General features: G+C 35.4%; 2 protein-coding genes across 2 annotated transcripts in view; one reads left to right on the top strand and one right to left on the bottom strand.

Moving 5' to 3' along the window:
• LOC136981430 (anaphase-promoting complex subunit 13) overlaps positions 1-15,610 on the bottom strand; it is a 424,687-nt gene that overhangs the window by 131,130 nt on the left and 277,947 nt on the right. The window lies entirely within an intron of this gene.
• Positions 1-15,610, top strand: part of LOC136981407 (lachesin-like) — a 41,989-nt gene that overhangs the window by 8,821 nt on the left and 17,558 nt on the right. Inside the window, exons 4-6 of the mRNA XM_067277723.1 lie at positions 1,969-2,091; positions 12,398-12,497; positions 12,575-12,847. Of these exons, the coding sequence (XP_067133824.1) occupies positions 1,969-2,091; positions 12,398-12,497; positions 12,575-12,847 (496 nt within the window). The remainder of the gene's footprint in view (positions 1-1,968; positions 2,092-12,397; positions 12,498-12,574; positions 12,848-15,610) is intronic.

Here is a 15,610-nt window from a genome sequence, read left to right as displayed (position 1 = left end):
TATCAAAAACATTCGATTCAGCACGACACAGTCCGACTGAAAATCGTTCCACTTTCCGGCCATTCCACTTACCGACGTTCCACTTATCGACGCTCTACTGTATTTTTAAACTGTTTCTATTTTTTTTTTTTTTTTTTTACAATATTCAAAATTACATAATGATATATTGAAAATTGATTTCAGTTGAAATTCTTTCCAATGTCATATGTGAATATGATAGACTACTATAATCCTAACAGATTTGTATTTTCTAAAGTTTAATAGAGTATTGAGAATCATATATATATAATATTTTGATGTTTTTAATCATCTTTCACTTCTGGATATTTATGATAATTATTGATTGCTAGACCAATAAATATATCAATAGAAGAAAAGCATTCTTTCTAGCAACTTTAAAGTTGTGTTTCTAGACTTGATATATCTTTGTAAATCTAATAAAAATTATTGATGGATAAATTGGCTATATGCTATTTGTAAGCCAAAGTGGTTTGCTTTTCATGTTTTGCCAGTTTTGAGTATTTGTATATCTGACTCCACCTGCACCTCTTAACAGCCTTACCCTGCTTTGCTTTACACACTGCAGTCTATGCTGACTGCAAATCAACAAGAGTAAAGTGGCCACACAAGAGATACCTGAGAAGGAGAAAATGACCAATATTTTTTTTAGATCAGCATCCTCTTAAATCTTTATTAACACATTTAATTTTTAATACTGTTTAAGTCAAGTTTCTGAGTTTTAGTTTGTCATATCATCATATACATGTATAAACATCTCTCAAAACTCAATTTATTAGTATAAAGCCACATTAACTGCCATATAAGATTGGGCTATTTTTCGATCTTATATGGCAGTTGATGTGGCTTCATATCATCATATATCAATATATAATCATATATAATTATTAAAATAAAAATAATAATTAAATGAATAAAAATCTGTACAGGGTGATTTATGACAATGGTGTCAAACATCACCATGTTTGTAGATCAATGAATGAACAACTTTGGTACATAAACAGGTGTCTGAAAATGCACTAGACAAGTTTTATTACACTTGGATGACATACAGTATGTGCTTGTAAACCTTGTAGTCTTACACCTTCTGCAGATGAAATTTACCTTACGCAAGGCCAGTGGCGTAGCGTGGGTATCAGCAGCCCGGGGTGGAGGAAAATTTCGCCGCCCCCTTATTTAGGTATTTTTACAAGATATTATTATTTATTGTGAAATTTTGCTGCCCGGGGCGGGCCGTTCCTGTCGCCCCACTACGCTACGCCACTGTGCAAGGTTCTCTAGATGCTTGTGAGCAATTTACATTTGCTGCAATTGCTTGGTTGCTAATGGACAGATGTCTCACAGCATAGGCTTGTCAAACTAATTAGGACTGTATGAACCCACTCATTAATAAATACTTCTATACTGTGTGTGTAAAGCTCATTTCGCACCAAATCTGCATATAGGTAATGCTTATTGCACAGCACTTTGGAATACCAAATACCTATTTTTTCCTTTGGTATATCACCAGCAGGTTCTGCAGTGCTTTCCAATTTTTAAAATACCAAGAGTCTTCACTTGGGTTTTGTCACCTTTGTATAATTAGAAAAACTAATAAATTTAACTTTTCTCTATTACAGTCACTATGACAAAGAATAAGAATTTATAAAAATTTAAACTAAAATTCAAATCTAATATTGCTTCAAAAACTAAACTAAAACTGTTTTCAGTAGTTTTCATAAAGTAAAACTACACTAATTTTTAAACCTCAATTTTGTGAATGTTTGAGATATGTTATTCCTATGAAAGAATAGTATAGTATTTGAATTACTTGAGCATTTGAGTAAGTTTTATTTGCTGTGTGTGAAAGTTATGTTAACAGAATATTTAGTATTACAATAAAAAATTTTTTCTTTTTTTTCAACAATATCTTTGCACTTTTTAAGTAAAATATTTAAAATTATAATTTAGGTTATATGGGTAAAATTAAATAAAGAAAACAATGTGTTCCTATCATCAGGTGGTAACAAAATAGTCCCAGATGCAAGAATATCAGTTCGTCATGATGATGCCAGTAGTACTTATACTTTACAGGTACAGTAAACATTTTTTAAATTTATATATTGTATAATTATGTCAGGAAATAAGCATTAGTATCAAAATAAACAAGAAGAAATCTTTCATAATGGCAGTAATGAAATAACTATAATTATTGAAGTAAAGAAAGCAAGCTTCCTTGGCAGATTGACTCAAATTAACAAATCATTGAAACATATTTTATGAAGTAATGATGTGACTGATTTGAACGAAATATTGCACATTAATAGAAGTAATAAAATGGTGTGTCATGACTGAGGGAAAATTTTAAAATTCAGATATTGGGGGTCGAATGTCATCCCCAAGGTAAGTCGATGGGAAAATTTTACATTGTAAAAACAAACACAAACATGCATGTGCTATTTGACATTTGAAATAGTGAAACTCGTGTCAAATTTTCTTTGAATACTGATCTACTTTTTCTAATTTTCTCAAAAATTGATCATATATACATGTTACAAGGTATAATACATTAACCTATATATGTTAATGTATTATACCTTGCACAATGTTTATTATATAAGTTAACCACTCAGCAGTGAGGGACGTATATATACGTCGAGGGCGATCGTGTGGCAGTGGTGAGAGATGTATATATACGTTAAATTCTTTTGGGGGTATCACTAGAATCTAGCCAAAAACTACCGCAAAAAAAAAATTCACATAAAAAATGAATTATGTAACAATAAAAAAAGACTTTTCTTTACTAGACATAACTGTTTACAAATACTTTTTCTAAAACGGAAATGAGAAAAATTGCGTGAAAAAATACTTTAAAAATTTTTCGGGTATATTCTCCACTACTAAGGGGTAGAACCATACCTGACTCTCCCATTGCTGAAAGGTTAAGGAAGTTTAGAACAAAGATAAGAATTCACTGTTTATCAAAGTGATCAGTTTCTCTAATTTAGTGCCCCCTAATGATCTAACATAAGTTTCACAAGCTATCGTGTCCCCTTGATGTGGGTTCCTGTCCATGGTGAGGGGACCTCCCAGAGATGGTTTAGTAACCCTTCTTTACCATCCCTGGGATCTGAACGCCCACCCACGTGTTTGCCGTGCGTGGTGTCCCGTATGCCGGAAAAGGGGATCCTGGTAGTTGAGGGGCAACATAACGTCCCCAACACACTGCTTTGGCCCCTGCTTCAGATAAACGGGAGGCTCAAATCAGGCTCCGTTTGAGTCAATCGGCTGGTCGCTGAGTCATTCTTGACCTCGGCCTGGAATCAACCGATCGATGCAGACCGGGCGGACATGTCAGACAAGGTATGCTCTTCTTGACTGCATTGTGAGGGTATAGCTCCTGGGAAACCCTGGTGTGACGGGTCTATGGGAATCTCTCATGTGACGGCATCCCCTTGTTGGGCCCCATGGTGGGTGGGGTCACTAGGAGCTGAATATTTAAATTTTGAATATGGATTCCAAAAATTCAAAACAAGCGACCAAAGAAAAGACCTCTAGCCAACATGCTTACTTAATAGTACTTGCAACTGGAGAAAAACCCCTTGCTAAGTGTTCTCCTTTTTTGATTCAAAAACTATTTGAATTAACCATCGGGCATTTAAAAAAAATTCAAAAATTGAGGTCAGGCGATCTACTAGTAGAAACAGCCTCTCCTCAACAAACAACAAAGCTTTTGACAATGAAGACTCTTGGAGACATGAGAATATTGGTCACACCACACGGAAGTTTGAACTCATCACGTGGTGTGATATCTGAGTTCAACTTGATGTCTGAAGATGAATCAGACATTCAGATCGGCCTCTCAGACCAAGGTGTCACTTCTGTCCGACGCATTTCGATCCGTCGAGACGGCAAGTTGATACCCACAAAACATTTAATCCTCACATTTAACAACCCTGCATTGCCATCCTTCATTACAGCTGGATATCTGCGCTGCGCAGTTCGTCCGTATATTACAAATCCGCTGCGTTGCTTCAAATGCCAGCGATTTGGACATTCCCAGACCTCTTGCCAAGGCAAAAGCTTATGTGCACAGTGTGGAACAGGTCATGACAGTACTGAATGTAAAAGTACTCCACACTGTGTGAACTGCAAAGATGCCCATCCTTCCTACTCCCGGAAATGCCCTGCATGGCAAAGAGAAAAAGAAATTCAACAGGTAAAAACTGTGAAAAACATATCATATCCAGAGGCTCGTTGCATGGTCACTCCAAGTGCACCTATGCAACAAAAGACATTTGCTGCCGTGTTGAAATCTACTAAGACATGTGGGGTTGAAACAGATATTTCTGTATCCCCAAGCGAATCTCTTACCCGCCATGCAAGATGCTTATTGATCCCATCTACACAATCAGAAGAAAAGGAGAACACAAAGAGTAAAACCTCTGTATGTAAATCAGGGGTAACAACCAGAAATGTGGGTTCTAAAAAAGCCAGTAAGAACCCACTTAACAAACAAAGAGTGAAAGCAGCCCTCTCTAAAGTTTCAAAGAAATCAGAAGCTCAATCTGTGAGTGAGTTTTCTGACATATCTGACGAAGAGCCTAATACGGAGGTTACAAAACCAATGTCACTTCCAAAAGAGAGACCCCCTGTTAAATTAAAGAGAGATACCCTCGCAAAGAATGCTGCCTCAAGCACATAATGGGTTATAAAATAATCCAATGGAACTGTCGTGGTTTCCGCAACAACTTTTCTAACATTAAACACTTGACATTATCTACCTCATCTCTCTGCGTGGCACTCCAGGAAACCCATCTGAAACCTGGAGAAAAGATTTCTTTAAAAGGATTCAATCTTTATCGTAAGGATGATGATAACCACACCTGCGCCAGTGGAGGTGTGGCTGTACTGGTTTCAAACCGCATCCCGTCTTTACCGGTACAAATAACAACAGAGCTGCAAGCTGTGGCAGTCAGAATTTCAATTGGCGTTACTGTCACAGTTTGTTCCATATACTTGCCACCAGATGTCAGAGTCAATGACGATGAATTGGATGCCTTGGTTGAACAGCTGCCAACTCCATTCCTTTTACTGGGTGATTTCAATGGCCACAATCCAATGTGAGTCCCGACATCAATTGTCGTGGCAGGGCCATTGAGAGATTTATAGGCAATCACCAACTGTATATATTTAATACCGGAGAAGTGACATACTTCCATGCCCCAACAAGAACATTCACTGCCATTGATTTATCATTAGCTAGTTCAAACTTGTTTTCGGCATTTACATGGGGGGTTGGATCTAATCCACTCTCCAGTGACCACTTCCCAATATTTCTAAAATACCGAGGCAGAGAAAGCTGTGAAACAGCCCGTCCACCACGCTGGAAACTTGAAACGGCAGATTGGCCTACATTCTCTTCTTTGGCTAAAATCACTGAGGAAATGGTCAATACTGCTGATATCAATGATGCAGTTGAAGCCGTCACATCGAGTATTATTCAGGCAGCTGAAAAAACAATGGGGAAAACATCAACCAGATATCTGAAGCATCCGAAACCATGGTGGGATCAGAATTGCGAGGCAGCATTTAAAAAAGAAAAGAAAGCATGGGGGATTTTCAGAAGATACCCACTGCTAACAATTTGGTTGCTTTTAAAAAAGCAAAGGCAAATGCCAGAAGAATCAGAAGGCAAAGCCAAAGGGATTCTTGGAGGAAGTATGTATCCAGCATAACATCTTCCACCAGCTCAAAAGCAGCCTGGGATAAAATTCATAAAATTAATGGGAAATATGCTTCTTACTCCCTGTCCATGCTGGAAAATAATGGCACAATAATCAGCGACATAAAAGGTATTGCTGATTTGTTGGGTGAAACATTTTCGTCTTCATCCAGCAATATTATGTATACAACAAATTTTCAGGCTTATAAAGTCCAAACTGAAAAACAATATTTAAACTTTCACTCTCCATCTAATGAAGAATATAATGTGCCATTCACCAGAATTGAATTACATAGAGCGATGTCCCGCTCAGGGAATACTGCTGTAGGCCCGGATAAAATCCACTACAGCATGATTAAAAATCTGCCAGACAATTCCCTCAGTAATCTTCTGAATCTGTTTAACAGAATATGGACAGATCATACTTTTCCTGACTCTTGGAGGCTATCTATCGTTATTCCCATTCCCAAGCCAGGTAAAGACTGCAAGAATCCCTCTAATTACAGACCAATCTTCTCTTACGAGTTGTCTCTGTAAACTTTTTGAGAGAATGGTAAACGCACGTTTGATGTTCCTCTTAGAGGAAAAGGATTACTTTTCACCACATCAGAGTGGATTTCATAGGAACAGAAGTACCACGGACAATTTAGTAAACCTTGAAACATCTATATGCGAAGCGTTTGTTAGACGACAGCACTTGGTGTCTGTGTTTTTCGATATAGAGAAGGCCTATGATCGCTGCTGGCGATACGGAATACTCCGTGATCTGCACCAATTTGGATTGCGGGGTAATCTGCCAATTTTTATAAAAAACTTTCTATGGAATAGAAGATTCCAAGTCAGGATGGACACAACTTTATCTAGACTTTACACACAAGAAGAAGGTGTTCCTCAAGGTTCTATTTTGAGTGTGACTCTGTTCCTAATTAAAATTAACAGCATAGCTAAGTGTCTTCCTCCCAGTGTGAAACACTCTCTGTATGTGGATGACTTTCAGATCTCCTGCCAGTCTAGTAATATGAGTTTTATTGAGAGACAACTGCAAACCTCCCTAAATCGCATAGACAATTGGTCCAAGACCAATGGTTTTAGTTTTAACGTAGAGAAGACCTCGAGCATCCACTTTTGTCGAAGGCGTGGTTTGCACCTGGATCCCGAAATTTACCTAAATGGAGTGAAAATCCCAATGGTCAACGAGGCTAAGTTTCTTGGTGTTGTGTTCGACCATAAATTGACGTTCCTGCCACACTTGCGTAATTTGAAGAGTAGATGTTTAAAATCTCTGAACCTTTTAAAGGTACTCTGCTGCTCAACCTGGGGAGTTCTATGCTCAGGATTTATAGGGCCCTCGTCTGCTCTAAGCTGGATTATAGATGCATTGTATATGGCTCTGCGCGAGAATCTACTCTTCGGATGCTGGATCCAATCCACCATCAAGCATTGCGTTTGTGCACTGGTGCATTTCGAACTTCTCCTGTTCAAAATTTGTATGTGGATGCTCATGAGCCTCCACTATCTCTTAGGAGAGAACAATTGTCTCTTTTTTATTACATTAAACAGAGATCTCAGAATAAACTTTCAGCTGATTGTTCAGATACACAGCTGAAAAGACTATTTGCAGCTCGTTCAAGTAGTGTCCCTACATTCGACATAAGAATAGAGAATCTAAGCAGCACGATTGACCTGGACACAAGCAACATTTCACAGGTTGAAGTTAATAGTATTTCACCTTGGTTAACTCCAGTGATAAATGTTGATTTAAGCTTAAAGCAGTTCCCAAAAGAAACCACCCCAGACTACGTCTATAGACAGCACTTTGCAGAAATTCAACATTGTGACAGGAATTTAATTCCTATATACACCGATGGATCTAAATCAGATGACTATGTTGGCTTAGCCTTTGTTTGCCAGGATGAAATCGTGGCAGAACAAATAGCACCAAATTCTTCCATTTTTACTGCAGAGTTGCAGGCTATTTATTTAGCCCTAAAGTATATAAATAGGAAAGGTCATCGTTGCTGCGTGATTTACATTGACTCAGTTAGTGCGCTCCAGGCTTTGATCTCGTACGAACCTAGTTCTTACTCCATAGTGATTAAAATTCGTAAGCTGATTTGCCATCTTTTTGCGAGGAATTTCTCTATAAAATTTTGTTGGGTCCCAGGCCATGTAGGTATAAGAGGAAATGAAGAAGCTGACGCAGCTGCAAAGTCAGCAAGCCCTTCTCAGCATACAATGTTCATCGAAGGAGGTGACTTGAAGCTAGTTGTTAAAAAACAACTAGAGGAGAGATGGCAAAATGTGTGGAATGCACAAGTCCACAATAAACTACACGAGATCAAACCTATGATAGAAAATTGGACACAGAAGAAACCCTATGACAGGAGATCCGAGGTCATTCTTACTCGTTTGAAAATTGGACACACTCGACTGACTCATCAATACCTTCTGAAGGGTGATGACCAGCCTGTGTGTCAGTATTGCAATTGTACTGTAAGTGTTAAGCACATACTGAGCAATTGCACTGCCTCTGAAAGGATTTGTAGGCAGCATTTTGGAAATGCAAGTTTTAAAGAGATTTTGGGCCAGAGGCCAAATGTTGATAAATTATTGAACTTTCTAAAAGTCACAAATATTTATAAACAGATTTAATTGTTTATTTATTTATATTTACACCTTGTTGCTATATACATTTTAATTGTTATATATTTTTGTTATCGGTTCTATGTTTTTTGTTTTATTTTATTCTATTTATTATTGTTATTTATTTATATATTTATTTATACCATGTGTTGTGGCGCAGCTTGGCCTGTGTGGCCCTTGTGCCAAAAAACTATTACTAACCTACCTACCCACAAGCTATCACTGCACTTCAGTCAGGGACAAAGTTCTCCTAGTTGTATAAATATAAATTTATTAAATAATAGATTTTTATGGCAGTTGCAATGATTGTTTCTTGTTTATATTGTTACTAATATTTAAATTATTTCTCTAAATTGTGTAATATAAATTTAATTTATCTAGATTTAAAAAGGTTCTTAATATGAATGTAATAAAGAAGATTTCTGTCTAGAATTGTAGAAATAGATAATTATCAAATATATTGTTTTTCAATAGTATTAATAATTTTTTTAATTTAATAAATATTAACAGATAAATTTGGTATTGACTGTGGTTTGTTATCAAGTGTTTGGTAAAGTACATTGTCAGCAGTAATAAATAACTGGTGTGCCTATTGTAATATCAAACTAATGATAATTCAATAAATTAGGAAGCATCTACAATAAACTTCTGGAGTGAAATTCTGATGATAAGGTTTTATAAAAAAAAAGAGCTAATACAGTGATATCTTGTACATTACTTTGAATGTTCCAGAATTCAGATGCTGCATTCAATAGAAATTTGTTCTAAGTTCAAATGACGCTTGTAAGTTCAAATTTTGTGCATAGTGAAAAAAATGTGCTGGGGATACTATAGATTACCACCTATGGAATTTCGGGTCTTTGAGTATATATCTGAACTCAGGACACCGATACGAGTTCAACGGTACCCTACTGTTGGACCGGAGACGAAAAATAATAAAGTTATCATACTTTTTTCCAGCGATCGTGCGATGATAGGGAGTTGCATCGCTCTCTCCGCTAAATCGGCCTCGCTATTGCGATTGGGAGTTGCGTCGCTTGCCGTTCAAATTGCCTTTAGTAGACATTTCCCCCTTATTATTTTACTTTGTTCAAGAACTACTGTGAATCAATAACTAGTGACATTTAGCACATGGCGGCCTGCTGGCAGCTCCCCTCCAGGAGGTCAGTCGGGAGCATGAACAGTGATAATGGCTGCCATGTTCACTGCCATAAGTAACATTAACCGAAATGGCGATCGCGCGATGATCGGAAGTCGCGTTGCTCTCTCCGCTCTCGTATCGCGTGTTTAACCCTACTGGAGACGACCGTAGTCCGACGTCATGGTTTGCAGACTTTATCGCAAGATGGCAGTACTAGCAACTATGGTGCCGTCTTCATGAGAGCATTAAAAAAGTATGATAACTTTTTTATTTTTCGTTTCTGGTCCAAAAATAGGGTACCATTGAACTCGTCTCGGTCCCCTGAGTTCAAATATATAATCAAAGTCCTGAAATTCCATAGGTGGTAATCTATAGTACACCCAATGTGCTTACTGAGTAAACACTTTGTTGTATGCCCACATCATCTCTTGCTCTTGTGTTTTCAATTATTTTTTAATGTGTGTGTTATATACACTCATTGCCATAAAAATTAGTGCACCAAGAAGTTGTTGTCAGAATTGAACAAACTTGTACATGTATGAGTGTAATTGTGATATAAGCAAGTGATTACAAAATGAAAGCAAAAGGATTATTTATTGCAGGAAAAACTACAAATGAAAAGAGATTCTAGTATCCTGTTGGGCCACATTTAGCATGAATACATGATGTGATAAGGGTGGGCATGGAGGCAGGACACCATAATGCAATGAATACAGGTGCCTTATGGTGTCCTGCAGCATTTCAATCTACATTTGTTGCAAGTGGTCCTCTAGTTCAGCCAAATTCCTAGGCTGTCCAACTTGTCTCTGGTGATCCCAGACACATTCAATCAGTGACAAATTTGGGGACTAGGCAGGCCAGGAAAGTGTGCCATATTGCCACACTTTCCTGGCCTTTGACACTCTTGCTGTATGTGGTCAAGCATTGTCCTGTTGGAAAATGGCTGATGGGAGCCTTGCCATGAGATATAACACATGAGGCTGTAGGATGTCACTAACATACTACTAGGCTGTCATGGTCCCTTGGATCATTAGTAGAGATGACTGGCTGTTGTATGTGATGGCACCCAGATCATCACACCAACTGTAAAGGTGATGTGCCATTCCAAAGCATAAGCAGGATTGAGGCATTCACCACAGGACATCCAGACATGAACAGAGCCATCATCAGTACCCAAACTGAATCTGGATTCATTGCTCTAGAGCAGGGGTGGCCAACTTTTGTGCACATAAGATCTACTTTTTATTGTAAAAATGTGTCGCGATCGACTTTTTGTCATAGGCATAGTCTAAGTGGGGAGGGGAAAGTGTGAAATACATACTATGTTTATACACTGTTTCAGTACGAAGTGCACTCACTGCTTATGAGTCGAGTCATAACTGCGTGCATACAGTTGCGTTCGGTTACAAATATAATACATTAAGTCAAGACATTGCTAGCGATCGACCAAAATTGTCTTGGCGATCGACCGGTCGATCGCGATCGACTTGTTGGCCACCCCTGTATTCTGTTGCAGTCCAATCCCATTGGGAGCAACATCACTCCAAATGGAGGCAATGGTGGTTAGCTTCAATGGGAGCACAGATAACAGCTGCCATGATATAAAATGTGCCTTACTCAAGTGCTTCAAAATAGTATGGACAGACACAGAGCCTGTAATGATAGTGCCACCTGTGTCTAGATTGCAGATAACGATATGGTCAGATGTGTGCATGCTTGTTGGAGGACCATGCTCTTGGCTAGTGGTCTTCTGAGGGCATCCCGAGCCTGAGCTCCCTCTTGTCCACTGGTCCCAACACCACCTCACAGCATTGTCATAATGCCCTAAGTGACAAGCTATTTGGTGAGATGACCATCAGTGTTCCCTTAACTTGATGATCCTTATTCGAATCGTACTGGTCAAAAGCCTGAGGAAGACCATGATTATGGTCAAAAACGTTAGTTTTAATTAAAATTTGTCATTACTGGGATATAATAAGGTTCTTGTGGGTTTATGATCCTTCCCCTCTCAAACTTGGTTAGTTGTTCATATGGCCTTTGTGCATTTTTTTATAGGTCAAGGGGGATGCACTTTAATGCCCTCTGCTACACAATGAGCCATCATGCTATAACTCTAATTATTTTCATATCTACTTGAGAGTTATCTGTGTGCTAAGTATTGCAGCGATACAACAACTTCTTGGTGTGCTAATTTTTATGGCAGTGAATATATATTGTGTGTTGTTCATTGATTTTAACAATTTCTTCATGTAATTTTACTTCATCTCAGCTTTTGGGTACCCCATACGTTGAATGGAACTTTATAGACAACATTTGACATGTAAGTTTTGACGCATCTTCCTCATACACACTACAAACTTTTTTACTGTTTGTACATCATTGTATCCTTTCAAAAACTCAAAACATATTATGTGTAATATGCTTTTTATCTGAAAACATTTCAATTTGAATTTATTCAAACAAAATATGATAGTTTTAAATTTTAAAACTAGTGTACACATCATAGAACTTTCCAATGTTTCAAGAATGCAATGTATGTTGTGTTGAATGTAAATCTGAAGTTTGTAAATCAGTCCAAAAACATTTGTCTAATCATTAAATATTGTTTCTGGGAAGAAAAATGGTTAATTTTTTTTAAAATTAAATCTTCTATATTTTGTGTGATGTTAAGTTTTAAATGAAAAACACATAAAAATTATTTAGGTTATAGATGTAATTAATTGTTTTATAAAGAAAACTTTATAAATGTGTGGAGAAATTTAAGAAAAGCATGTAAATTAATGAGATATTTCTAAAATGGTCACATTGCCAGCAATGATATTTTTAGATAAAATGATTTCCTGGTGTTTATATTGTTATAGATGATGATTCTGAATTTATGTATCTGATAGATTACAAAACTTCAAGAAATAGATGCAGGAGAATATGAATGTCATGTTTTAATTGGAACCAGCAATAAAATTTCTGCAACTGTTTGGGTTCATGTAAGACGTAAGTAAATATAATAATAATAATACAGCTTTTATGACACTTTATATTAAAATTTTAAATATAAAATTTTGTTACAGTCTCACCAGTTATAGCTGATAACAGTACTAGATCAATAATAACAAGTATTGGTAATAATATAACATTGCAGTGTTATGCTCATGGTTATCCTAAACCTAGGATTTCTTGGAGAAGAGAAAATAATGACTTACTCCCAACTGGTGGAGCAGTATATTATGGAAATATATTAAATATATTTAATGTTAGTAAAAATGATCGAGGAACTTATTACTGCATAGCTGATAATGGTGTTTCAAAAGGTGCTCGTAGAAATATAGGAGTGGAAGTAGAATGTAAGTTATTCATTTTAAATATTATTATTAGCTATTTTATCTTGGATAGTCTTTTATAGATCATTTAAATTAATTAATCACAAATAACAATGTAGAAAATTATTTTATTGTATTATTTATGAAACTATAATATGTAATGCTGATATAATTAATATTTAGTTAACCAATATTATTAAATTTTATATTATAATGGTGATAACTTCAATATTTTCTGTCTGAGGTTAAAAATAAATTTTTTAAAATTAAATTGAATCAATTTAAAATTAAATTCTAGTTTTTGATGAATAGTTTAAAATACTTTGATGTTTATTTTATTAATACAGTATTATGATTTCTTAACTAACCTGAATTAATCTAATTTGATTATTTACTGTCATTAGTAATTTAATATTCCTTTTGTTTAATTATATAACAACTATAAAATTTATATATATTAAGTATTTAGTGTATATTTGAATAACTAAATTTGTATCTATATACTTTATTTGATACTGTATTTATAAATTGTGGATAATAGCTTTTGTAATAATAGTTGTTTATACTAAAGTAATTGAATGTACTATTGTTATGAACTAGTAAATATTGTAGTGTTTTCTAAGTTCTATAATAGGATTGTTCTTTTAACATTTTAACTTCTAGAAGGCACTATATTTAATGTTTTCAAATTTCACTTGTTTGGATGGCTGCTATTTGTATATAAATTTTGTACAATTAAAATAATTCTAACAAACTGCAAATTCTAACTTTTAAGAAACTATTTGTTCATGAAGTACTTTCCTACTTTTTCTTCCCCTTAAATGGTGCAGATATATATATATATTATAGTAAAAAACATTAAGATGACAGTTTGAAATTGAAAACAATCAATCAAAAAATATTCTCAAAATTGAAAAGAAATAGTTATTTTTATAATTTTTCCAAAAAATTCATTAATTTATGTTATATTTCTTGCATATAAATCATTTATATTACTTCTTTAACTTGTGATTCAGTAAAACTAAAATAAATTATCTATAATGCTGTGGTCTTCAGACCACGTGTTCTGTTGCCTAACCGGCTCGTAACTAACCCCTTGGGTGGTTCACTGTGTAAAAGAGGGACAGGCCCTCATAGCGTAAAAGCTTCCTGTTGTAAAAGTTAATGGGAGGAGAGGAGATATGTGGTCCAAAGATCACATGTTCTATTGTGTGATCCTTGGGTGGGCCGCAGGGTAAAGAAAGGATGAGCCGCGTTTTCAATGACACCGGAAAAAAAACCCGGATCAAGGAGGAAGAGAGAGAGATCGCGCATGCTCAATGGAAGAAGAGGGACTTTTTCGTAAGAAAGAAAGAGAGAGAGGACATGTAGACAATAGAGTCACGAGATTGTTTTTTTGTGTGTGTTGTTTCTTTTGTTTTAGTGTCTGTTATAACGAAGGGACAGAGTAGTGATTGGAAGGACTAAAATAAACTTTAAGTTCCTTGCATTGGAGTCATAGTGTGTGATTTATTTCTTTGAAGTTTCTTTTTGTTTTGTTCCTGCACGGGGAATACTCTAAAGATCGAGTACTTCCCCACATGCATGTATTTATTACAGTCTAAGCAAATCAATGAAGTAATGCTTGAATTGTGGCAATTACAATTCAGAATTTTTATCTAGTATTTATAAATTTGCATTTTGCAACCTGATTATTATAGCATCATTTTATTACTGTGAAGAAATACAATCTTCTGAATATATAATAGAATAAGCTGGAGTTTGATTTTCTTTATCAGTCTTTTCCGTATTGTACTGTAAGTAAATTTGATCATCATTAAGCATTTCAAAAAATCAGATTTTATAAAAATTTCCTAGTATTGAAAATTTATTATTTAGAACTTAATTAATCAATTTTAATTTTCTCTTTTATCTCTTGTTTAACAAATATTTATGCAAAGTGTGATAATATCAATGCATATTTGTATTTCACACTACAGTACTAATATAATAATTTGATTGTCAATAATTTTTAATTATAGATTTTGGTTACATATTCAATTAAGATTTCCATATTCTATGTGAAGTTATAAAATTAAGGTTTTTACTACTTATTCTATTTAACTTCAAACTAGTTACTTAAAAAATTTGGTCTTCTGAATATTGTAAACTTAGTACAAATATTTAATATTAGAATAGAATCCCAGACTGATCCTACCCCCAACAATGCTTGCTATAGGTCAATTGACCTCTCGTTTTTTTTTTTTTTTTTTTCATTTTTGCTTTTTTTTTATTGTAAAATGTTGGTATTCTATATTTCTTGACTTGTTGTGTGTTAATCAGGTTTTTATGTTTTTTAAATACACAATCCCTGAGAGTGTATGAATAAAAAAATTTTTTTTTATTCACACACTCTCAGGGATTGTGCTAACATGTTTTAAAGCTCTTTTTTCATACTTAAGCATATGTCTAAATACAAAGCCTTCATTAATGTATCTGCCTTAGTACAGCAATTGAAGGCTTCTATAGATCTCTTCTGGGCACAAATACCAAGAATTATTGTTGCACACAATTTCTTTATCACACGCAACTTAGGATCACTAATGAATAGGCAAAATGCACTGGCTGGAGACTCTTCTTTCATGTAACATATTGCATGTCCTGTTAGGACCAGCATTCTCTCAAAGGATACTTTATTGACTTCTAACTTGTTTGTTTTAGAGATGCAATGTGTATCCATTGTGTCCCCTCAATGCCAAATTCCTGACCATTGATATCTGGTCTTTCTTGAAAATGGTTTTCTAGAGC

Source organism: Centruroides vittatus, unplaced genomic scaffold (assembly GCF_030686945.1).
Source record: "Centruroides vittatus isolate TY-2023 unplaced genomic scaffold, ASM3068694v2 contig_754, whole genome shotgun sequence".
Lineage (NCBI taxonomy): Eukaryota > Metazoa > Arthropoda > Arachnida > Scorpiones > Buthidae > Centruroides > Centruroides vittatus.
Note: the sequence above shows the minus strand (reverse complement) of the source record. Positions and strands in the feature narration are given on the sequence as shown.